The following is a 25,264-nucleotide window of genomic DNA, read 5'->3' on the forward strand; positions in this document are numbered from 1 at the left end:
CTAATTTATATCAAGTTGTAGAGATTTGTTTTCAGTTTGAGTCTAAGGAAGATCATTTTAGAAATTTTTATATTGAGAAGCCTGATTTACTTTTTGTATTTGAAACGCCATAAACAAATTAAAATGTGTGAAATACCAAGGGGCTGAACACTTTTGCAAGCCACTGTAAATGAATGAAAAATAAAGCTACTCATCATTTCCAGTCAAATGTTTTCTGTCTTTCCTCTATGCAGAAACATTCACAAATGTCTGTCATTGGATGAAAAGTAGAAAGTCCCTCATGAAAAAAGCCCATTTGCTCTGTTGGGGAGAGGTGGGAGCTTGTTGATACTGGAAAAGGAAAATCCATGTTTTTTCTTTTTTTAAGACAGTATGCTCTCTATGTAGGATTAAATAAAAAGTAAAAAAGCATTTTTAGGCTGACAAGACTTTTTATTAGCATTTATGAGCATTTAGTGGCAGTGTGAATGAGTCTGATTCATGAACAGAGCGACAGTGCACTCTGAAAGAGTATGGTGCAGTGGCAGGCAGAGAGAGAGAGAGAGAGAGAGAGAGAGAAAGAGAGAAAGAGAAAGAGAGAGAGAGAGAGAGAGAGCGAGAGAGAGAGAGAGAGAGAGAGAGAGAGAGAGAGAGAGAGACCCATGTGATTGGTTATGAGGCAAATATCATCTAGAGCAGGGATTGAAACTAGAGAAACTACAGCTTCATGATGAAGTGCTGTAGAGGAGGATTTTCTTAAAAAGAAGATGTGCAAATTCAGCTACAATTTTCCAGAAGGTACATCTGAGATGCAAGCCTATATTTGATGTTTTGGTGAAAGAAAACATGAAATATACCATAAAATAATGAAAGATGAAATTTGAATCATATTCAACTTTGAATTGGCTCAGGTTGTGGATTTTACAATAGATAAAAACATGACAAATCTTGAAATATTTATCTATATAATGACAGCCAAGTGGCCTCTGTGTGCGTGTGTGTGTATGGCTTTGATCACGACGAAACTGGGGAGAGCTGACATTTGCCATTTGGTATGCTTATGTATTTTAGGTCAAGGATGAACGCTGCTCTTTTAAACAGATACAAGCTATAAACTACCAGGGAAAGACTTTTTCAGATATCTGCAGATAAGAGATTTCGTCAGGAAATTTGTACAGGGCTTTGAAAGTCTTAGCAGTTCTTGCCTTGATGATTGCCTTCAACTTTCACCTAGTACAGAGAGATTTATCTCTCGTACATATGGAAATCTGATGTCAATGACCCCCACAAATTCATACCTTATTAAATCTAAATGGGCAGAGGAGTTGAATATTCAAATCACTGATGAACAATGGGAAGAAAGCTTGGAGAATATTCACAAGTGCTCTTCAATGTAAGACACTGTCTGATTCAGTTCAAAACCTTACATCGTTTACATTACTCTAAAGACAGGTTACATAAAATCTATCCCAATATCTCTCCTATCTGTGAGAAATGTTCCATAGATGTTGCTACATTAAGCCACAGTTTTATTCTCTGCTCTAAAGTTCAGAAGTATTGGACTGACATCTTTGACCATATGGCTCAGATCCTCCATATCCATATAAAACCAGACCCTTTATTAATTATCTTGGGCATCTATGATAATATTGTGGGACTAAACAACACACAGAAATGTTTTATATCATATTGCATAATTATTGCTAAGAAACTTATTCTGACCCATTGGAAAAACAGTGATGCCGCTCCTCTAAAACTGTGGCTTAATGACCTTGTAAATACATTACATCTGGAAAAATTACAGTATAATCTCTGTGACAGGCTCTCTCTGTTTGACAAAATATGGACACCTTTCTCTACATTTTTGCAGTCATAAAAAGTATTATTGGACTTGTGCTCTTTATCATTTTATCATTTATCATCATAACAACAGTTGGGCTGGGGGGGGGGGGGTTGAGTAGGTATCAGGTTTCTTGTGTTATTTTATGTTAAGTGTTATGTTTTTTCTTCATTTGTTGTCTTTATAATATCAAAAATGAGCAATTTCTGTATATCACTGTAACAAATGTATCTTACAGTCTGCTCAAAAAAAAAAAAGGATGAACGCTGCGAAAATGGAAAGTTGATAGGACTAATATTTTTGGAGAAATTAGCGATATTAGCTGACCAGTGCACAATGGACATTGTGCTGCAATGCACCATGGGATTTTGTGGTTTTAAATGTTGTTGTTGTCATGTTAGTTTAAGAGTGTTTTAGTGTTACCTGTTTTATTGTGGTTTTATAGTTCAATTTGTTTAGTCAGTTTAGTTACATTTTATGTTGCTGTTACAATGAGTGAGTTAAGTGTCACGTTGCCGTTACCATAAGTGCAGTGTTTTTGATGTCTTCTTTCACCGTCTCTGTTTGTAGGTGTGTAAAATTAAAAGCACCTGCTTGCAGCAGAATGCAAAAAAAAACACCCCAAAAAAGCTCTGCGTGCATGCGTATAACTTCGATCACGGATAAACCAGGGACAGTTGAAATTTGCCATTTGGTATGCTTATGTATTTTGGGTCAAGGATGAACACCGACAAAACAGAACGTTTCAATATTTTTGGAGAAACTACAGCTATTAGCTAACAACACTGAACAATGGACGTTGATAATTACATTCTGGACTCACACACCAATTCAGCAGGGGGCGGTAAATCATCTATATATTAAAAGCATGTATGTGTGATTTTATTTTGTTATGTTTAAAATAAGCATATAATTGTAAATATGTAAAAAAAAATACATGGATGACACAAGAAAGTAAAAACATTTATTTCCATTGTGGTTCATTTAAAAATCAAATGACAAAATAGAAGCAATAATAATAATAATAATAATAATAATAATAAGTGTGCATGATAATAAGAACTTAATTTATAAATACATCAAGACAGTAAATTAACATTAAAAAATTTAATTATGCAATTAACAGGAAATAAAAGGCAGGAGTTCTTCTTCTAAAAACTGTTTGAGTCTAAGGTCTAACATTCTACAACATTCTGGACTCACAAGCCATTCCAACTCATTCTAGAAACTTTGTTTTCTAGAATGAGTTGTTTTCTAAAATTTACGATTACCACCCTTGAAAAATGCTACCTATTTTATATACACTACCCAATCTAAAGCCTTTGGATCCCCACAGGCAATGCTCTAGTTTCATTTTATTCTGCTTTGAGCAGGCCCATTGATGTCTGAGAAGGCCCCATAATATGGCTAAAATGACCTAATAGGTCATACCACCCTTCTGACATATGAATCACTAATTTAGGATATTGCAGTTTTTTTCCACATTTCAATTCCTTTAGTGAATATGTCCTTGGATTTTTATGGTACATTATATAACGGCTGAGTGGATTCTTGTTATTTGATTGGTGCTTTGTATGTCACATGCCATGGATTATATGTCCCATTTGTGTTGCATTGCATTTAGAGTGCAATTTGGTTCCATTTAGAGGGCAAATTTGGTTCCATATGTTTGATACCATTGTACTCTGCACATACACACACACACACAAAACAAATCCACTGCGCTGTAAGCCGTCTGACGTGATTTTTTTTTTTTGCTTGAACTGAGGAAATACACAGTCTCACAGAAGCCTTTCCACTTGTGTGAGCGGGCACCATGCGCACGCTCACACAAGCCAGCGGCCCTTAGCATTAAAACAAACATGGTGGAGTTTGTTTTGCTGACAGATGACAATTTGATGAGCGGCATGGCAGACTTCATCATATGAATTATTTCTGGAGTCCTATTTAAAGTTTGTGTTGGATTGTTGGTGTCAAAGCAGCAGTGATGCACCAAAGCTGAATGAATTTCTGACTTTTTTTTTTTCACTGCACTGAGGAGGTACCAAAGTCTAAGTCCCTTTTCTGTTGTTTGTAAATTAATATAATATGAAATCACAAGGATCCATTTTAGCTGTTATATAAAACAAATAATGAATGTTTTTACATTCTTTCAATGGAACGAATATTTTATGAGGTGAAAGCTGGAACATATGTATTCCAGCTTTCACCTCATAAAATATTTGTTCCATTGAACTCATAAACATTCATTATTTGTATACTATCATTATATCGGTGGCATAAAATGGGCTTAAAATAATGTCAACGATAATATCATTACTGTGGTAATTTCTGAGGCAATATAGTGTCTAGCAAAATTTCCTATTGTGACAGGCCTAGCAGGTGTGGTATTGGGATGATCAGCAGCAACAACAACAAAAAAAACATTGACAATTTTGAAGAAAGGTTGTGTGATCAAGTCTGCAATTACCCACATCTATATGATGTGTCATTGCTGTTGCACAGCGACGAATACAAATTTGACATGCAAATTCAGAAGTTCTAAATGGTCGTAGTACTCCACTATGTCCATCAATGTACCTTGTGGTGGAATCCTCCAGTAACACGAGCAGTACATGGGCACTGGGCAAGTACATGTAAAATTACATTAACAACACAGACTAGAGTCAAAGCAAATGTAATTAAAAAGCAAGCATAGTTGTATCCTAATTGGTCTTGGTGCTCTGCTGGTACAGTCTGTGGCTGCAATGAAAACCTGACCGTCTCAGAGCTTCCTTGCACATGGTTAGAGACCACTGACTGAAAGGAAACCTAAACTGGTTTACAAACTCTGTTTAAATAGTCAGGGCTACAAATTGGTTTCTTGCGGCCATGCATCACCTCAGCTGCTGCTTGAAAGAAATACAAGTACTTCTTAGATTTGCATTTGTAGCAGATTCCTGAAGGAAGGAACTGTACCTGGGTACTCTGGGGTCGTGCCACGTGCTGACACCTGTCTGTGTGTGGAGAAAATACACTTGGCCTTGCTGTGTGGTTCTTTGCTCTGTAGGAAGACAACCATCAAAATAAAATAACAGGGATTAATCAGTGCTGTAAAATACAGGTGAGCGTGTTTTGTTCCAAACTGGAAAAGGAATGCATATAAATATGAAGGGACATCCTCAAAATATCGGAAAAGTTATACTCAGTGTAAATCAGTGTCACATAGACAGGTTTTGCTCATAATCTGTCTGCTTCTAACAGATCATGAAGATGGAGATGAAAGAACTGACTGGAGGTGTCAAAGGCCAATAGCAGTAAGTGGAGGCAATCAAAACCTGACATATTTCCACAAAACTGCCTCTACTGTAAACCTCTGGAGAAATTTGTTTCCATCATTTTTCTTTTAAACTAAGTAACTTGTTCTTTTTTGGTGCTGAGTTCATTTTAATAAACTTGGTGAAAACTCAAGTTTTCTATTCTTTCCTCATTACCAAGGCATCAGAGAGTCCAGCTGACATGACTATGGAATAATGGCATTTGCCATCTCTTTGAAACATCTTTCCAGATGGTGATCACACACCTTTAAGATGGAAGTCAACAGTCTATAAAATAAAAAGATGAAATGGAAGAAAATGATGACGATGATTTCTTTCTTAAGAAGCAAATGCAATCCTGTTAAGAGATAGAAAAGAGACTTTCCATGGCAGTTTTCTGAAAATTGGCAAAACTCATGTTCAAAAATTAGACATGAAACAGAGACAAGAACAGGACAAGCCTGGTCCTGGGAAGGTGAGACTGAACACATTCATGGGAACGTTAGCTCCTGCCCTGTACATTTGTTTCTTTTTTTCTGGGGGAATTTAATATCAGAGTGCAGCACTGCAGTGTCGTGACCTGACTTTTTGGCGAGTTAGAATGGGCTTGTAGAGCAAAAAATCAACAAAGAGCGGCTTCACATTTCTGCCTAAAAACATGTTTATATTTGAGGTATTTTGTCACTGCATTCCATTTTATGGCATGTTCCATGAATACAGTCATGCAGCTGAAGGTAAACTACATTATATTAAACTTATAAAGTTAGTTCTGTTCCAGTTGCTCTCATTGTGCACATTCAATGTAACCATATGCATTTGCTAAATATTGCATTCTTTGAATTTTTGTAAGGCAACAGGTTTCCTTGACATTTTAAGTAATGTCTACATATTTGGGTCCACAGCCTGACAGAAAATCTTCTCTGGAATCCCTTTAGACCTACTGCTGTGCTTTAACATGCATGCACACATAAACTCCCCACTTCACACCCACCAGATGAGTGCATGGATGCAAGCTACACATTCAGCACAATGGATGACATCTCCATGCAAGTGTGGGCTTACATCACAGCTGCTGACAGGTTTTATAGGACTGCCTAAGAATTAATAAAGGCAGATGGTGAGAGAGTGAGAGACACAGAACCAGAGGGGCTCTTCCTCACAAATCATGCACAAGACTTTTTAAAATAAAATACCTTTGTCTGTGTGGGCTGAATGAGATATAAAGTTTTGCAAATAACTGCTTAACTTTGCAGAAAATAACAACAATAATAATAATAAGCCAAGGGTTGAACAAAGAGATTAATTCAGTCAGAATGTCTCAATGAGTGGGAATTTTGGGCTCCTTGTGTGGAGTTGCAGTGCCTCCAATGCTGCATTATAGTGAGTGAGATTGAAAAAGAAGGGTGGCAGAAAAGCCCTTAACACATGGTGTTATAATAATGATACATTTTATTTATGGCGGTGTGGGGGAGGAGGGAGTCAGCTTTTATAAAGAAAAAGTAAACCACATTTGCTTCATTTTTACACAGGATGCAGGGGTGTGGAATATGTTCACTAAATGCAGGCTGAGAAAGATGTTTGGTAAATATGTTACCTGGTTTATACTTTTCTTTTCAAGTTATAAAAGCATGTATTAAACTTAGATATAAAGGTTTGTCTCTCAACATGTGCATGTTCATTCTGTGGTGCTGGATTTATGACTAACCATATCCCTCAGGAAGGTCCGGGGGTGTGTGCAGGTGGGTTCTGCTCATATAATTGCGGTGCCTCTGGGAGCGAACTCGCCTCTCCTGGGCTCGCTGGTCACCATCACTCGGTGTCACTGCTGTGGTGGGTGTGGCCCCGTTTGTGCCGATGGGTGTGTTTTCATCCACGATGCAGCTGAGAGGCCGTCCGGGGCTGGAGTACTCTGATGCAGGTCTGCGGGGAAAGAGGGACAAAGATCAGAAAGGTATAAAGAAAAAACGTACAAGAGGAATGAAGAGGAGGAAGCAATCTATACAAACACAACCAGTAGCAAATCCAAGAGAGCCATTTAGGGAGCCAAGAAGGAAATAAATACAAACCAACACTGAAACTGCACCAACCACAAACTACTGAGCACTCAGACTTGCCTGGGGGGAAACACGCATGTTGGACAAAGATAAAGATAAAGAAGATAACTGCAGGTAGATGGAGACTGAGGGAGGAAGAGATGCCTCTATCTCAAGTGTTCTCAGCTCTGTGACCTCCACTGACTCTTCCACATCACCAAAGGGTAACGTTTGGCAATCTTTTCAGGATCACCCTCCTCCAAAGACACAGTTCTTCCCTTTTGGGTCAATGAGGTAAAAAAATGAGGTTTTACATGGACCTGATGCTGTTTGGTTTAAGCAGTCTGGGTTTCAGTTTCTGAGGACTGCAGTGTGTACTCACCTGGTAGGCCTCTCCCACTGTGTGGTGCGTGTGATGTGGTTCAAGTACTGGATTCGTCCAGACGCGGTCCTTCTCTCCTCCCAGCTGGCAACAGAAACATACACAGACACAGCAGTCAGCCAAAATGGTGAAGCAGCCACAGAATCGTTTACAAGTGTTTTGTCTCGCTGCTTTGAAATATCAGATTTCGTACATCTTTTACTCCTGTGCTAAAAGCGGCATTCATTGTTTAGGATTCACAACAAGCTCTAAACAGCACCTTCTGAGATGACAGATTTGCCCAACTGACTCACCCATCTGGAAGATCATTGTCAAACAGTCGACTGCAGTCCACCACAGGGCCTCCTGTGCCTATCCGATCCCTGGACTGTAGGCTCACTACAGCAACACATATGGTGCACAGATGCACACGTAAGGATTACTAGACAGCAGACTGCTGTTGAGACCCAGATATACTGAGACACAAAAGGTAGCTACACATGTTTATGAGTAACAGTAATTTGGCAAAATTTTACCTGTGGTTACAAGGATCAGGTTACTTAAAGGGGAATGTTTGTTTTATTTTCCACCTCTGCAAATTCTCTTTGTGCAGTTCAAGGTTGATTTTATGGTCTTTAACTGTAAATTTTAATTTCAGGCTGTGATGAATGGGGAGGCTTTTTATAAGCACCATTAAGGTTAAAACGGTCCTTAAAAACACAATTGCCATTATTGTGAAAACAATATTGACACTGACAAAAATTCTGTTCTTTTATATATCAAACAAGGAACATAAATAAATAAACAAACAAATACAATAAGCACTGATTAGTGCTGAAACTGCTACATCAACCAATAAATAATGGCTAGCTACAGTAGTTTGTAAAATGAAAATAGCTCGCATAGCTGGAACATTATTTTAGCCAATCCGATTGGGAGAAACGAGAACATATTAGAGATCAAATACAATATGAAATATGTAGAATTTGGTTAATCATAATCCATCCATTTTCTATACCCGCTTACTCCAATTGATACGTGTAATTTTGTCAATTAGATTATCTGTGGAAAATGATGAAGTAGCCATCCATTTTGTAATGTGTCTTATTCCAGTGGGGGTCGGGCACTGGAGCCTATCCCAGTGGTCACTGAGTGAGAGGGTGGGTACACCCTGGACAGACACATTCACACCTGTGGTCAATTTAGAGTCACCAATCCTCCTAACTGGGGCATGTCTTTGGAGATTTGAGGAAGTTAGATCATCTGGAGGGAACCCACACAAACACCAGAGAACATGCTAACTCCACACAGAAGGGACCAGGTGCTAAGCAATCCCAGTCTTCTCACCATGATGAAACATTGCTTACCACGAAGCTACCACGCTGCACAAACTATAAAATATTATATATATCTAATCTATAATTTGCATAATGAGGCCAAATTATCTGTGTAAAACTATGAGATATTAGGTATTCAACCTCTTCTTTTTCGGCTGCTCCCATAACAGCAGATCAATCGTTTCCATCTCACCCTGTCCTCTGTATCTTCCTCTGTCACACCAACCACCTGCATGTCCTCCCTCAGCACGTAGATAAACCTCCTCTTTGACCTCCCTCTGCTCCTGCTGCCTGGTGGCTCCATCCTCAGCATCCTTCTCCCTATATACCCTGGGTCCCTCCTCTGCACATGTCCAAACCATCAATCTCACATCTCTGACTTTGTCTCCAAACCATCCCACCTTTGCTGTCCCTCTGATATGTTCATTCCTAATCCTGTCCATGTTCATCACTCCCAAAGAGAATCACAACATCTTCAGCTCTGCCACCTCCAGCTCTGCCTCCTGTCTTTTGTTAGTGCCACCATCTCTAAGCCGTACAACATAGCTGATTTCACTACTGTCTTGTAAACTTTACCCATCACTCTTGCATTGTTCTGTCACAAATGACTCCTGCCACCTTTCTCTACCTACTCCACTCTGCCTACATGCTCTTCTTCACCTTCATACCACACTCTCCATTACTTTTGACAGTTGACCCCAAGTATTTCAACTCGTCTACCATAAGCACCTCTACTCCTTGTAACTGCATCATTCCACCAGGCTCCCTCTCATTCACCCACATTCATTCAGTTTTTCTCCTACTGACTATCATTCCCCTTCTCTCCAGAGCGTATCTCCACATCTCCAGGCTAGTCTCAACTTGCCACTGCTCTCACTACAGATCAGAATGTCATATGTAAACATCATAGTTAATGGAGTCTCCTGTTTGATCTTGTTCGGCAACTCCATCACAATTGGAGGTGATGGTCTAGTGGTTAAGTGTTGGGGTTGAGACCAGAGGATCCTTAGTTCAAAAATCACTAAGGGCCCTTGGGCAAGGTCCTTAATCCCCTAGTTGCTCCCATTGTGTAGTGAGTGCCTTGTAAGGCAGCACCCTGACATCAGGGTGAATGTGAGGTGTTATTGAAAAGCGCTTTGAGTGTCTGATGCAGATGAAAAAGCACTATATAAATGCAGTCCATTTACCATTTACAAATGTGAACAAGGAAGGGCTCACAGTCGATCCTTGATGTAATCCCACCTCCCCTTTGAATGCATCTGTCACTCCGACTGTACATCTCACTGTTGTCACACTGTCCTTGTACATATCCTGCATCACCCTCACATACTTCTCTTCCACTCCAGACTTCCTTATACAACACCACAACTCTTCTCTTGGCACCCTCTAAAACCACAAATCTGAATCAGCACACTTCTCCACTCCTCAGGCATCCTCTCACTTTCCAAGAATTTATTAAACAATCTGGTTAGAAACTCCACTGTCAACTCTCCGAAACATTTCTATGCCCTCACTGGTATATTGACCAATTAGATTATCTAAGTAAAACAATGCATGTTAAATGGCCTCTAACTTTGTTGCTTTTTGTTTAAAATGTTGCCAAATCAAAGTCAACTTAACATTCATCATAAATCAAATGATAACATTCTCTCCAATCTGACCTCATGAGGGAGTACATGGTCACTGACATATAACTCAGAGTGAATTTCATGGTTCATAAACATGCAATTTTAAATTTACTTTCATTTTGCAGCAAGACATTCGCATCTTTTCGTAAGTTCATGTGTACACTCACCTACTATCTGGCCCCTGACTGTGTCACTGTCATTTGGGCTCAGCTTGTTCAAGTCTAGTCTCTGGTCTGTTTAGTACAGAAAGAGGAAGGTGCAGGACCAAAGACAGGTACAGGACAGACAGAGACAGAAAGTCATGAGACAAACAGGAAACAAGAACAGAGATCAGAGGGAGCATAACACAGGGGGATAAAAAGAAGACAGCATCTATCACTTTCAAAGAGACACATGTTAACTAGCATGTGCTGGGATGCATTTCCCCCTGCTTCCTTTTTGTCCCACTGCTCGGTATCATTTACATCACTCACTCAGAGTCAGTTCCTCTCTCCCTCATTATCTGTCTCTCATTCCTGTGTCTGTAGACCACAGCTTGGCTGTGCCCTGGAACAGATGGTCTGGTTTGTGGAACAGCCACAGGCTGTTAAAATCTCACAGAAAATCGGTACAGAGCAGAGCTCAGTTCAAATGCAGAGGTCAAACATTTGACAAATTTCAGTACAAAGCCTGCACTATTCCGTTCAGTCTTAGCATGGACATGAATTTCTGCCAGAGTCTGGAAACTCTTTGTCTGAAGTTCTTAAAGTCTGGGGAATTTGAGAGGGAAGGGGAAGGGTGATCAGGCAAAAAAAAAAGAAAAAAAAAAGTCAAAGTTGCCTGCAGACATGAAAAATGCCACTATCTGCTGCTGCCTGTTGTCTGGATGTCATTCAGATCACTGCAGGATGTCTGTCTAGACTAAACAAAGACCTAAACAGGGGATGGTCACACTGTGACAAGGCTGGCCAGAGGTCAGCAACCGCAGAGAAAACAGCAGAAACACACATGGTAAAAATGAACAGAAAAATGCACCCGCAGTCTGAGCCATAGAAAAGTACTTACATTAACATACTTTTGCATTCATATACACAATAACAAGAAACATGTACTCCGCCATTATACAACCATCCCTATAAAATTATACACGGATATTACAGTTAACCCAGTGGTCTCCCTGAGGCCTGTCAAAGGGTAAAAATAAATAAATAAATACACACAAGGGAAGACAAACCACAACAGAAGGAACACAACAAATCAATGCTTACACTTACTGTAAATAGCTGTACAATTATGCATGTCTGTGTAAAATGACCAGTTGTCTGGATCAGCAGACAGAGATAGAGGAAGGTTAGTCACAACAGCATTTTATATGTTAGTGTGTGTGTGTGTCCTTAGAGGAGACTGAGGGGAATGTAAGGGGTGAGGAGGTGGCCAAGAAAGAAAGGAAATGCAAAAGAAAACTGCTCACAGCTGTGGCACAGCGTTCAGGTTTCCTGTGCCGCTTCAGGAAAGCAACAGTGTCACAGGTTTCTAGGAAAAGCAGTGGGTTTCTTTTTCTTTTTTTAATGTAGGCCCTAAGAAACCAGCTCACCACGCAGCAATGCCACTTCTCAGTTCTTTGTTAATACTGCACATGTCCAGCAATCCTTCAAGGAGACATTTTTCTACAGTTGCAGAGCAGGTCACTGAGGGTATAGGAGCTGTAAGTCCTACATAGGCCCTGAGGCACATTGGTGCTGGTGAGTATTCCCAATTTCTGTAGCGTGAAGCGGATGAGAGTCTAAGACTTCCCCTTTCATTTCCCACCTTTTATTTCTTTTCGGCACACAAATTTGATTACATTAGACATCAGTATTACTACTCCTCTTTTCTGAATATTGGAATGTGAGTTATAAAAAGTATTTTTGAACCCTTTTTTAAAAATTTCTCATGTTCTGCTTTCGATAAATGAGTTTCTTGTAGGAAATTAATCTGTCTTTTCCTTTTTAAGTTTAGTCATTATTTTAGCTCTTTTGACAGGGTTGCCTAAGCCATTAACATTCGAATGCTATAATGCCAATGTTACCCAGGCTGCTTTGAAATCAGACTGTTAAACAGTTGTTCTGAGAGCCCCCCACTTTAAAGAACAAACACTACTGACAGAGAGATTTCCTGATCATGTTCATTTTACTCCATTGCACAGAATATTTCACATAGGTTTTTAATTTTGAGAATGTAGTGCACCGCACAGTTATGTTTATGTACAATGATTATTTATCTTTCATGTACATGTCCTATCCTGAGACTTGTACTTAGATTTATTTATTTTTTGATATTGCTTTCTTTCTTTTTGGCATTCAGTGTAGTGTGGCAAAAAGTAAGAATTTTATTGTGCAGGGAAACGTGTTTCTTTACTGTGCATATGACAATAAAGCTTGAGTTGAGTTGAGATGAAATGATGCCATGTTAGCTTCATGTGTTAGCTTGCTCTCATTAGTCAAGCAAGTTTCTTTATCTTGAATGTCCGGGTACTTTTTATTCTTCATTTTTGTTGAACCGATGCTCATATTCTTAGTTTCCAGGTTTGTTGTCATGTGTATCTTGGGGTTGAGCAGAGTTCATTATGTATACATAATGCTGCGCTCCCGTCCAACCAGAAGTCTTTACAAACCATTTTATTTTCAAGGTCTGGTTTGAATATGTTGAGCCAGTAACTAATTATAGACATTTTTGTACCATATTACATTTCATAATAAATAAAACATTTTTTTTCCCAATTAATCCATCTTCCAAGTTAACAAATTCAGAACACCTCATTACGATATTACTCTCAGTGTACGAAATTAATAATATGACTTTAACAAAGTTTCTAGGGCTTTTCATACATTCACCAACACTTACAGTTTAGGCTACCTAACAAGTATCCGGCCTGAATGTCACTATTATTGCAATAAATGGCAGGACAGACAGTTCAAAAATATTTTCCAAATATAAAACTATGATGAAAGATGTTACAGTGCCAGTGGTAACTGGGCAGAGGTTATAATATATGTAGAAATGATATGTAATAATTTTATGTGTCCAAGTGCACACACATTCATACATTTCAGTATCAATAACACTTACATCCTGTGTCTTTAAGGCGGTTGATAGCGTTAGATAAAAGGCGGACACAGCCCAGGAATCCAGCTCCTTGCTTCTTGTGAATCTTCTTGTGATTCCAAACACTAATAGTGATGGAATCTGATTTTCCAATGTATCTGAGGGCAAAAGAGGGACAAAAGAGTCATTTATAGAAAATAATTTGAAGCTATGTTACACAGACATCAGACAATGTGTGAATCATGTCTGCATTGCAATTATTCATTTCTGATACAATGTCTTCTCTGAATTTCAAAGAGCGCTTTTGCTTAAATTACCTCATCATAGCAGACACATTTTAAATGTTGGGAGGCTATAACTTGTTGAGAAGTACTACTAATGCCAAATGTTACAGTTAACCTGATACAAGTTATTACTATTCCTCATATTTCAAGAGACATACAGTGCACCCAACACCGAGGTGACCATGAAGACCCTTTGTCCAAGACATATTTAAGACACAGCAGGTAGAAGGTGGAGGATGAGGAAGATGAATGTAGGATGGCTGGGAGGAATTTCCTGTAAGCGTACACAAATGTGTGAACCTGACACAGCAGCCGAGTATGAGGCAGAGCACCACAAGCAGACTGTGATCCCCTGAATCACTGATAAAATTCATAGACATTGTCCTCACATATCAAAAGTGGTGAAACTGAGACTAAACTAGAAATTAAGAGATCAGTGAGCAAGCTCACAAAATGATACCACCCACCCCCCTTCCACCCCCAAACCAGGCACTACCATACCAGATGCATGCATGTATTAAATATAGGTGGTTGTAAATTGTTTCTGAAGAAATACTTTAAAAAAAAACAACAACAACAACAAACTGGTGCACAGCCAAACTTGTCTGTTTCAACAAGTAAATGACAAACAACCCCAAATCAGAGAAGGCTAGAACATATGAAAAATGCAAAAATAAATAAATAAAATAATAAAATAAAAAACAGTAATTCTTACTTTTACTTTGACTTCTATTTCATAGCAGACAATATGAAAACAAGATATCTGATGTTTTGTGTAGTCAACTTGTTTTCACACATCCATTTATGGCCTGCAACATGTAAAAAAATGGCAATTTATTTTAAATGTAAGGATTAAATAATCACTTTTACATCTATTTCTGTGTAGGCTCTCAGTTGTCCAGGTGTTTCCATAGTAGAGAAGCTTGAATCTTCGACTGGACTGGGTTGCTTGACGCGAGGACGTTTCGCTTCAAATCACAGAAGCTTCCTCAGCTAAAATTCTTGCTCTGGAAGTCTGACTTCTGTCTGACTCTTGTAGAGAAGAATAAACAGAAGCCAACAAAAGCTGGAGTTTTAAACCTAACCAGACCCCTCCTACTGAGAGGCAGACTGCTATAGGCTAGTGACTAAACAATAGCTCTAATTAGCAACTATTGTGCTTTAGTCAGCACACCTAATGACAGGACAGCTGTCCCTCTAATGATGGGATGGATGCCTTTCTGAAGACTCCCTTGATGACGTGAATGACTCATTACCATGAACAAAAGACTGAAACTCCTTTGACCTGAGTACCCCATTGTAAACAGGGGATAAATTGTGTCTCAGACCCCCTCCCCGGTTAAGGCTGGGTTTCAAACGTTTCACAAAGAATGCCTCCTTGACCCCTCTCTCAAACATTTCTTCTCTCTGGCTAATATTTTAACTTCCTTGTCCTTAAACGTGTGGTTAGTGTCTTTAAGGTGGAGATGAACCGCAGACTGAGGTCCACTGGCGCCCTCTCTGCGGTGCTGGTATAGCCTTTTGTGTAAAGGTTGCTTCGTTTCACCTATGTAGTGTTCGTTACAGTTTTCCTGACATCTGATAGAATACACTACATTGCTCTGTTTGTAACTAGGGATCATGTCCTTAGGGTGAACTAATTTCTGTCTCAAGGTGTTAACCGGTTTAAAGTAAACTGGGATTTTGTGCTATCTGAAGATCCTCTGTAGTTTTTCCCCTACTCCTGCTAAATAAGGGAGAGACACTCTTCTTCTTCTTGTCTCCGTCTATCTGGTCTCTTTGTTCTCTGGGACTTCTGCACTTTGTCCAAGGACCATCGTGGGTACCCACATACTGTGAGGGCTTTCCGGACACGTTGTTGTTCTTTAGCCCTTCCCTCTGCAGTTGTGGGCACCTGTAGGGCTCTGTGTTGAAGCGTCCTGATCACCCCGAGCTTGTGTTCAAGGGGGTGGTTTGAGCCAAAGAGCAGATACTGGTCAGTGTGAGTTGGTTTTCTGTAAACCCCTGTCTGGAGCTACCTGTTCTCTCCAATCGTAACATCACAGTCCAAGAAGGCTAAATGGTTGTTTCTGGCATCCTCACGTGTGAACTTGATATTGGCGTCCACCGAGTTGATGTGTTCTGTAAAGTCCTCAACTTGCTGTTGCTTGATTTTAACCCATGTGTCATCAACATATCTGAACCAGTGACTGGGAGAGATGCCCGTGAAAGATGTCAAGGCTGTCTTCTCCACTCGCTCCATGTACAAATAGGCCACAATGGGGGATACCGGAGACCCCATCGCACAACCATGAATCTGTCTGTAGTAATTCCCCCTAAACAGGAAATACGTGGTGTTGAGACAGATCTCCAAGAGTTGGCAGATGTGGTCTGGTGTGAGTTTGGTCCTTTCAAGTAGAGACACATCCTCCAACAGTCTCTGCCTCACAGCTGAGACGGCCTCAGCAGTGGGGATGCAGGTGAACAACGATGTCACATCAAATGGCACCATAGTTTCATCTGCCTCCAGCTGTACATCTCCAACTTTTACATCTAGTTTTCTTGAGAATTTCAGGAGATCATTTACTTCAATATATAAACAGTATGGTACTGTAAATCTGTGTCAAGCCAGCAGTTCTCAAAAACTGTTTGACCATGCTGGAAGGAGATTAGTGAGGAAAGCTTGAACTGGAGAATCTGTGCATAGTGCAAGTTTTGTCTAATGCAGCACCAGTTATACAGCTTCATGATGAAGTGGTGTAGTGGCACTCTCATGTTCTTTTTAAGAAAAGGAACATGAGAAATTTCAGCTGCAGTTTCCCAGAAGACACATGGGAAACTCCAGCATGGATTTGATCTGTTTTCCTGTTTCGCAATCCTCTACTCAACCCCAACATGAAGGTGTGAATGGGGATGCAACATCTGTGGCGTCCCACAGTTCTACTAGTGTTTTTCACAAAAATGCTCCTGCAATAAACATTATTTATATGAGACCCAGCTGGTTTTAGACCTCTGTGGCATATGAAAGATAAGTTTTACTTTAGGTTATTAAAAGACCACATCTACTAAACAATCCAAGGTTAGCAATCTGCTCGGGGGGGAAAAAATCTGATAAGCGAAGGGAAAATCTCTACAACACACACTAATACCACTTATTTAATTCAGACATTAAACTCAGCTGATAAAACATATGTTAAAAACAGTTTGCAGTGGTTTTGTACATCTTAATGTGCAAACTGCTACTAGGCAACTAGGAAAATACAGACAAGGCCATTAGTATTTTGTATAATGTCATCCTTTTTGTAATTTGGCCTCTTTACACCACCGCAATCTAGTTGAAATGAAACAATTTAAAAAACGCTTGTGCATGTAGTCATTATGAATCACATCAACCATTTTTCTTTTCTTAATGTTTATGCACCAATAACAACCGATCAAATTCCTTGTATGTGCGAACTTACTTGACAATAAATTTGATTCTGGTTCTGATTTAGGAATTACAGCCATTTACAGTTTCTCTAATCATTCTGAGTTGTTATGGCTGTCTTGGTCCTTACTTCTTGCCCAGTCATAGTTTTTGAGAAGTGCCTAATCCAGACAGCTTTACTGCACAGTACCATACTGTTTGTGTTAATAACTGAGGTAACTGAAGTCCAAGACATATTAAGTGACTGAAATGTTCATGTATCCATCCCCTGACCTGTCTAAAGAAACCTGGCTGGAACAGTGATTTGTATAAACAATAATCAGTGTGTCAAATTATTTACAGATTCTGAAAATGGTGGAACTTTGAATAAAACTGACTGTAATGCCTAAATGTTAATGTGATATTTTTGTTAAACCCTTTGAATTAAAGCTAAAAGTCAGCACAAGTTGTAGTAATTTGGCATAGAGGAGACACTCCAAATGGTTTGTCACTGTCCAAATACTTGTGGACCTTCTCATACTGCAATTGCATAATTTACGAGAATAATTACAAATGGACTTTTTCTTCAAATCATGCAACCCCAGCTGTCAACAAACTTTTTTATCCTCGAGCACTTCTATTTTTTGTTTCCCATAAAAATACTGCTTCAGCAAACATTATCCAAGCCAACTTTCCCCCCTAAACATTTTCCCTTGATTAATTTTTTTGAAATCGTGTGCAAAAAATTTTTAATATACTGTCAACAAGAGACTGTGAGTATAAAACACTGATAGCTACTTTCAAATAACCATGGTGCTGCTCTGAATGATCGAAAATAAATCAGCAATTTTATAAGCATTTAACATTTTCCTTTCACAAGGAATAATGATTTCTGAGACCAGTAGCACGTGAGGATTTTTTAAAATCTTTTTTTCCTTTTCGATCAATGCAAGATGAATATCTTTGCGTTATCACTGCTGAAACTCTCATGAAGGTTTTTTTTGTTTTGTTTTACTGTTTTTAGATATTGAATACACAAAACTCTCACTCACTCATCTTCAATTGCATACTCCAATTAAGGGTCACGGGAATACATGGACCGATAGGGACCCGCAGTCTCTTTTAACCCCTGTGTCATATTGCGGGATTTGCCCACTTCCGGGGACAGCCTGCACTAACACAGCATCACTTCTCAATTCAATTCATTTTCAATTTATTTTATTTATACAGCACCAAATCACAACAAAGCCCTGAGAATTCAGAGCCCGGGCTGGTACGTAGGGTTTAAACAGGTCAGCTAAGTAAGGAGGTACTAGTCTGTGAATAATTTTATAGGTTAAGAGCAGAACCTTAAAATCTGATCTCACAGAGACAGGAAGCCAGTGGAAAGAAACTAAAATGGGTATAATGTGGTCAAACTTGGTGTTTCCTGTCAAAAGTCTGGCAGCAGCATTTTGAACCAACTGGAGACCCCTAATGCTGGACTGCGGCAAACCAGAAAACAGAACATTGCAGCAGTCCAATCTAGAAGAAAAACACATGAATCAGGGTCTCAGCATCAGTTACAGACTGGATAGATTGAATCCTCACTATATTTCACAGGTGGAAGAAAGAATCAGAAAAATGGTGTACTGTTTTGTTTTGTTTTTGGCTTCAATCACTGAAGCAGTTGCGAAAAGTGCAGTTTTTTCGGTTCCCAGTGGAGATGGGAAGACAAGACAGCCCTCATCTGTCCCTAGACGAGGGCAGTCCCCAGAAGTAGAATTATGCTCTTTCATTTAACTCCTTTTGCACCCACCCTCAAACGAGACTACGGTATCCAATTATTACTAAAAAACAAACAAACAAACAAAAACAGTCATATAAACTGATGAAAAGTAGTCCATAGCTGTAGCCATAAAATGTACATGATGTAGACAGCCAAAGACAGAATTAAGACAGCTGAACAAAACACACAGACAGGAGACAGACCTAACAGATGAGCCAAAACATTATTCCCTGACTGCTTGTGTGTGTATTTCAGTAGATTCCCAGTGGTGAGCCGAGGCTTTGTCAAACACCAGGTGAACCTGTTGTAGCACATCAGTTCTGGTGGGCTCCCTCCCACAGTCTACAACTAATCATCTGTACAATTCACGGAACTGCATCCCACTGCAATTATCATGCTGCTTACCAAAAGGGATTTGAAACAATGAGGCTGTGAGTTTGACGTCTGGACATTTTGAGTCAATGCCAAATGCCTGTCTGGGAGGTGATCTGAGAGAGCTGCTATGTCAGACAGACATGGAGGGAGGGAAGTGTTCTAACCAAACCCCAGTCATCTGGATCACTTTTTATGTAGTAAAATTCATTAGTCTGGCTGCAAATTTAAAAGCTGCCATGAGAAGTAACACACACAGACACACAGATGATAGGAAAACAGCATTAAAAGGAAATGGCAGGAGATTCAAATACTCAACATGTGCTGTCTAAGTATATATCCATAATAATTATTTATTGAACCAGTTAAAAGGCTGCGATGAATATTTTTCATGGGAATGTACCGTTCAAAAACAGCCTACAGTCATCAACACACAAAAGTTTCAAAGATAACTGCCAAAAAACAAACAAACAAAAAAACCTTAAACATATTGATGAACTTATTGTCTTCATCTTATTCCACTTCTCTGTGGGGTCAATAGTCCTCCAGAGTCCAGTCCTGCACACGGTCTACATCCTGTCCCTTATACCCTCACATCTTTCTTTTCAGCATTACTCTTTTCCCCTGCTTTTGTACTGTCATTTTCATAACTCTTTTATGGACATATTTATCACCTCTTCTTTTCATCATATGTTGGTCTGACAACTATCTCATAAACCTGATCTTCTTAATAGACCGTTGTTACAATGTTTGACCCATGCGCACTCAGAACTCCACAAGTCACCCATGTAGAACATTGTGGTGTTCAGCACCTTTTAATGTGGACATGCAGGCTCTGTGTAAATACATGGACATGACTGAATCTATGGATAACACTGCGATAAATGTCTGTAACTTGCCCAAAGAAAGGTGGACAAAGTCCCTTAAATGTGTACCAGATGTGAGAATCAGAACAATAAGACTATTAAATGGAGAACATTCCGCTGTCAGCTGTAATCCTGTACACACTGTGCGCACATTTATGTCATCATTCAATATTACAACAATAAAATCAACTTATGTGAAACTATATTTAATGTCTTGACTGAAACGTGCTTCACACAAATGATAGCTCTGGGAAGAAAAACAGCGGACTTTTCAGTGTTTTGAGGCAGATTGCAGAATGCTATAATAACGTAACATTCCATTCATTCAAAACCATTCAAGCATACTGATCCAAACCCACCAACTCAATATTTTTCGGGTGTTTATAAACAGTAAAAGGCACACGCAGGTGAACTTGACCAGAATTTGTCCTTGAGCTTGGAGGTCTCGGGGTCACTTGGCTTGAACTTGTCTCTCCCCAGCAGCTCTCAGACAATTTTTGAATTTATTGTAAACCAAAGTGGTCTTGGATTGTCAGTCTTGGATCTGGAGGGCATTAAAGTTCGGTTTGAGCCTCATATTCCTGTCCAAACCCAACAGACATTTGAATTTTTTTGTCAAAACCTGTTATTTCCATCCGAAACAAATCCCCGCAAACAGGCAGAAAGTCAATAGATCCTGTATTTTCTTTCTTTTTAATTAACAACAATTGACATTTCCCTCATGTGAAGCAGACCTGTGCACACAAAGTAAATAGCCCTTTAATCTGACCTGTTATTGCCTCCTTTCATGTGGATCCCTCATCACAAACACATGGATGTTCAAATAAGATGTCCTTGTTTTGAAATACTGTAATTTGTTACTGTAGAAACAGTTTGTGAATAATTGCATCATTTTTGAATAAGTCTCATGGTGTAATATGGTGCTCCGTGTGTATTTTCCATCCTGCTGCTGCTTTGTCCAGCCACCGACAAAAATGAAAAAATCATTTATTTTAAAAGCTAAAAAAGCATTATTAGCGTCACAGTGCCCCATTTATTTACGATCAGTGTTCACAGTGATCTATCATTCAGCTTTCTGCTCGCTATCAATATAAGCCTCATCAACAATCCACTGACCAAAAAAAAGGATTTTTAAGCGGCTGAGCACTGTGCTGACGTGACCCGTCCAGCCCAACCTGTCGAGTATCCACAATGTAGCTGCCAGCTACTTAGGGCCCAGTCACACGGCACATGACGATTCCTGAACGAAGGGAAAAACTAAAAAAAGTCACAATTCACTGAGAAAAGGTGGATGAAAAACCTTTTATCACCGAACAGTCTGCAAAGCAAGAGCGCAAAAGGGACGAAAGAGGAAATTAACAAAACCGAAGCTCACGATCTCGACGAAAAGCACCTGGAGCTGTGGCTCCAGGTGCTTTTCGGAAAAAAAAGAAGGGCGCGGCTTTACCGAGGCCCGAGGCGTCAGCACAGTTCCACCGGCGCGGCTTTACCGAGGCCCGAGGCGTCAGCACAGTTCCACCGGCGCGGCTTTACCGAGGCCCGAGGCGTCAGCGCACATCCACCGGCGCGGCTCCACCTGAAGCCCGAGGCGTCAGCACAGTTCCACCGGCGCGGCTTTACTGAGGCCCGAGGCGTCAGCACACATCCACCGGCACGGCTCCACCTGAAGCCCGAGGCGTCAGCGCACATCCACCGGCGCGGCTCCACCTGAAGCCCGAGGCGTCAGCGCACATCCACCGGCGCGGCTCCACCTGAAGCCCGAGGCGTCAGCGCACATCCACCGGCGCGGCTACACCTGAAGAACGAGGCGTCAGCGCACATCCACCGGCGCGGCTCCACCTGAAGCCCGAGGCGTCAGCGCACATCCACCGGCGCGGCTCCACCTGAAGCCCGAGGCGTCAGCGCACATCCACCGGCGCGGCTCCACCTGAAGCCCGAGGCGTCAGCGCACATCCACCGGCGCGGCTCCACCTGAAGCCCGAGGCGTCAGCGCACATCCACCGGCGCAGCTCCACCTGAAGCCCGAGGCGTCAGCGCACATCCACCGGCGCGGCTACACCTGAAGAACGAGGCGTCAGCGCAGTTCCACCGGCGCGGCTTTACCGAGGCCCGAGGCGCCAGCGCGGAGTTATCTGACCATGGGTCCGAAGAAGGCACTGACGGCGGAGGAGGGAGACGATATCAAAAAGTCCCTGGACTTTTTGTCTGAGGAAATCTCTGTTGTTAAAATGCAGCAGAAATCCATTATGGCGCTGGTGGAAGAAGTGAAGGCTCTCCGGATCCAGAATGCCGAGAAAGACCGGCGTCTGGTGTACCTGGAGAACCGTGTTGTGGAGTTGGAACAGTACACCAGGATGAACGATGTTATTATTACAGGAATTCATATTAAACCTCGATCCTACGCACGGGCGGTGTCAGAAGACAGCGGAGGGGAGGCCAGTGCGCAGGAGGCCAGCTCAGTGGAACAACAGGTGGCTGACTTCCTGCAATCTAAAGGTATTCAAATGGACTGTAATAACATTGAAGCGTGCCACCCCCTGCCCAGGAGAGAGGATGGAGACAAGCGAGCAGTTATAATGAGGTTTGTCAACAGAAAACATAAAATGGAATTGTTAAAACAGGGACGGAAACTTAAAGGAACAAACGTATTCATCAATGAACATCTGACCAAAAGAAATGCAGACATCGCCAGGAAAGCTCGTTTCTTAAAAAAGCAGGGAAAAATTCAACAGACATGGACATCCAACTGCAAAACATTTATCAAATTGAATGGAACACCAGAACAAGCGAAGGTTATGGTAATCAGGAACATCGAGGATCTGGACAAATACGACCAATAAGGTATGAGGACACAAACACATCACAACACCATGACAAAGACCAGAGGAACCTATTCATCTACTACATCATCTACATCTGGAGACAAGAAGGATATAACTCAAAGGATTGCTGATCATGGAAAAATAGAACTGAGAACATTTAAATACACAGACCACAATGTACTGGACTTGGAGCACGATATAGACCCGGACAATAATTTCTTCTCAAATATCAATGACAGTTGTTGCTATTATACAGATGAACAGTTTAATCGGATCATTAAAACGGATAACAAATTATCAATAATCCATTTCAACAGCAGAAGTCTATATGCAAACTTTAACATCATTAAAGAATATTTAAGTCAATTTAAAAAAATATTTAACATAATTGCTATATCAGAAACATGGATCAATGAAGATAAAGGAATGGATTTTGAACTGGATGGATATGAATTTAATTGTGTAAACAGAAAGAATAAGAGTGGAGTAGGAGTGGCTGTGTATGTGGATAAGAACATGGATTATAAAATAGTAGACAATATGACAACTGTGATTGATAACTTATTAGAATGTATAACTATTGAAATATGTGAAGAAAAAAGCAAAAATGTATTAGTCAGCTGTATATATAGAGCACCAGGATCTAGTATTGAAACATTCACTGACTGTATGGGAAAAATGTTCTCAAAAACTAATCAAAAAACTGTGTTCATTTGTGGTGACTTAAATATTGATCTGCTCAATCCAAATAAGCATAAAATAACAGATGAATTTATCAGCATAATGTACAGTATGAGTTTATATCCAAAAATCACCAGGCCAAGCAGAATTACATCCCATAGTGCTACCTTAATTGATAATATATTCAGCAATGATATTGAGAATAACACTGTGAGTGGATTATTAATCAATGACATTAGTGATCATCTACCAGTTTTCATCGTTTATAATAGAAACCATCGGCGGAATCAGCCAGAGGAGAAAATAAAATACAGGCGAGTGTGGACAGAGGAAAACATGAACACACTAAAGAAGGATTTGCAGGTAAAAGGTATACAGTGAAAGTGATGTTGATAGTGCATATGAAACTTTTTTACAAATATTTACATCATTATATGATAAAAATTGTCCAATTAAACAAGACTACAGAAAACAAAAAATCCAAGCTCGACCATGGATGACGAAAGGGTTACGAAATGCATGTAATAAGAAAAATACACTGTATAGAGAATTCATAAAACTAAAGACTAAAGAGGCAGAAAATAGATATAAGAAATACAAAAATAGATTAACTAATATTATACGGGTATGTAGGAAGGAATATTATAGTAACATATTATATAATAACAAAAACAATATTAAAGGAATATTGGATATGTTAAATAGCATTATCAAAAATGGTAATAAAAAACAGAATTACCCTCAGTATTTCATTGATAATAATGTCAAGAAGGAAAATAAGGATGAGGTAGTCAACGGTTTTAATAATTTTTTTGTAAATATTGGACCAAGCTTGGCAGAAAAAATTCCCAATTCCCAACCTGAGGATTGGGATAATAATCTCATAGAAAGAAATCCCTGTTCAATGTTCCTCACAGCAGTGGATGGAAAAGAAATTATAGACATTGTGAATAATTGTAAATATAAAACATCTACCGATTTAAATGAAATTGATATGGTGGTGGTAAAACAGGTCATTGAATGGATTGTAGAACCATTAACATACATCTGTAACTTGTCATTTCAAACCGGTAAATTTCCCAATCAAATGAAAATAGCTAAGGTTGTGCCGCTGTATAAGACTGGGGATAGACACCACTTCACAAATTATAGACCTGTTTCTTTGCTTCCACAATTCTCCAAATTATTAGAAAAGTTATTCAATAATAGATTAGACAAATTCATAAATAAACATAAATTACTTACTGATAGTCAATATGGATTCAGAGCACATAGTTCAACATCACTTGCATTAATAGAATCAGTTGAGGAGATTATAAACGCCATAGACCACAAATTACATTCAGTTGGAATATTTATAGACCTTAAAAAGGCTTTTGATACAATCAATCATGACATATTAATCAGTAAACTTGAACAGTATGGGATTAGGGGGTTGGTGTTGCACTGGGTGAGAAGCTACTTAAGTAACAGAAAACAGTTTGTGAAGTTGGGGGAATATACATCATCATGCTTGGACAATGCTTGTGGCGTCCCACAGGGGTCAGTA

General features: G+C 39.8%; 1 protein-coding gene across 1 annotated transcript in view; it reads right to left on the reverse strand.

Annotated features, from left to right (window-relative positions):
- smurf2 (SMAD specific E3 ubiquitin protein ligase 2) overlaps window positions 1–25,264 on the reverse strand; it is a 157,023-nt gene that overhangs the window by 47,472 nt on the left and 84,287 nt on the right. Inside the window, exons 4-9 of the mRNA XM_034189734.1 lie at window positions 13,562–13,695; window positions 10,642–10,707; window positions 7,824–7,908; window positions 7,531–7,614; window positions 6,821–7,035; window positions 4,778–4,862 (exon numbers count right to left, since the gene is read on the reverse strand). Of these exons, the coding sequence (XP_034045625.1) occupies window positions 4,778–4,862; window positions 6,821–7,035; window positions 7,531–7,614; window positions 7,824–7,908; window positions 10,642–10,707; window positions 13,562–13,695 (669 nt within the window). The remainder of the gene's footprint in view (window positions 1–4,777; window positions 4,863–6,820; window positions 7,036–7,530; window positions 7,615–7,823; window positions 7,909–10,641; window positions 10,708–13,561; window positions 13,696–25,264) is intronic.

This window comes from Thalassophryne amazonica, chromosome 16 (assembly GCF_902500255.1).
Source record: "Thalassophryne amazonica chromosome 16, fThaAma1.1, whole genome shotgun sequence".
NCBI classification, from domain to species: domain Eukaryota; kingdom Metazoa; phylum Chordata; class Actinopteri; order Batrachoidiformes; family Batrachoididae; genus Thalassophryne; species Thalassophryne amazonica.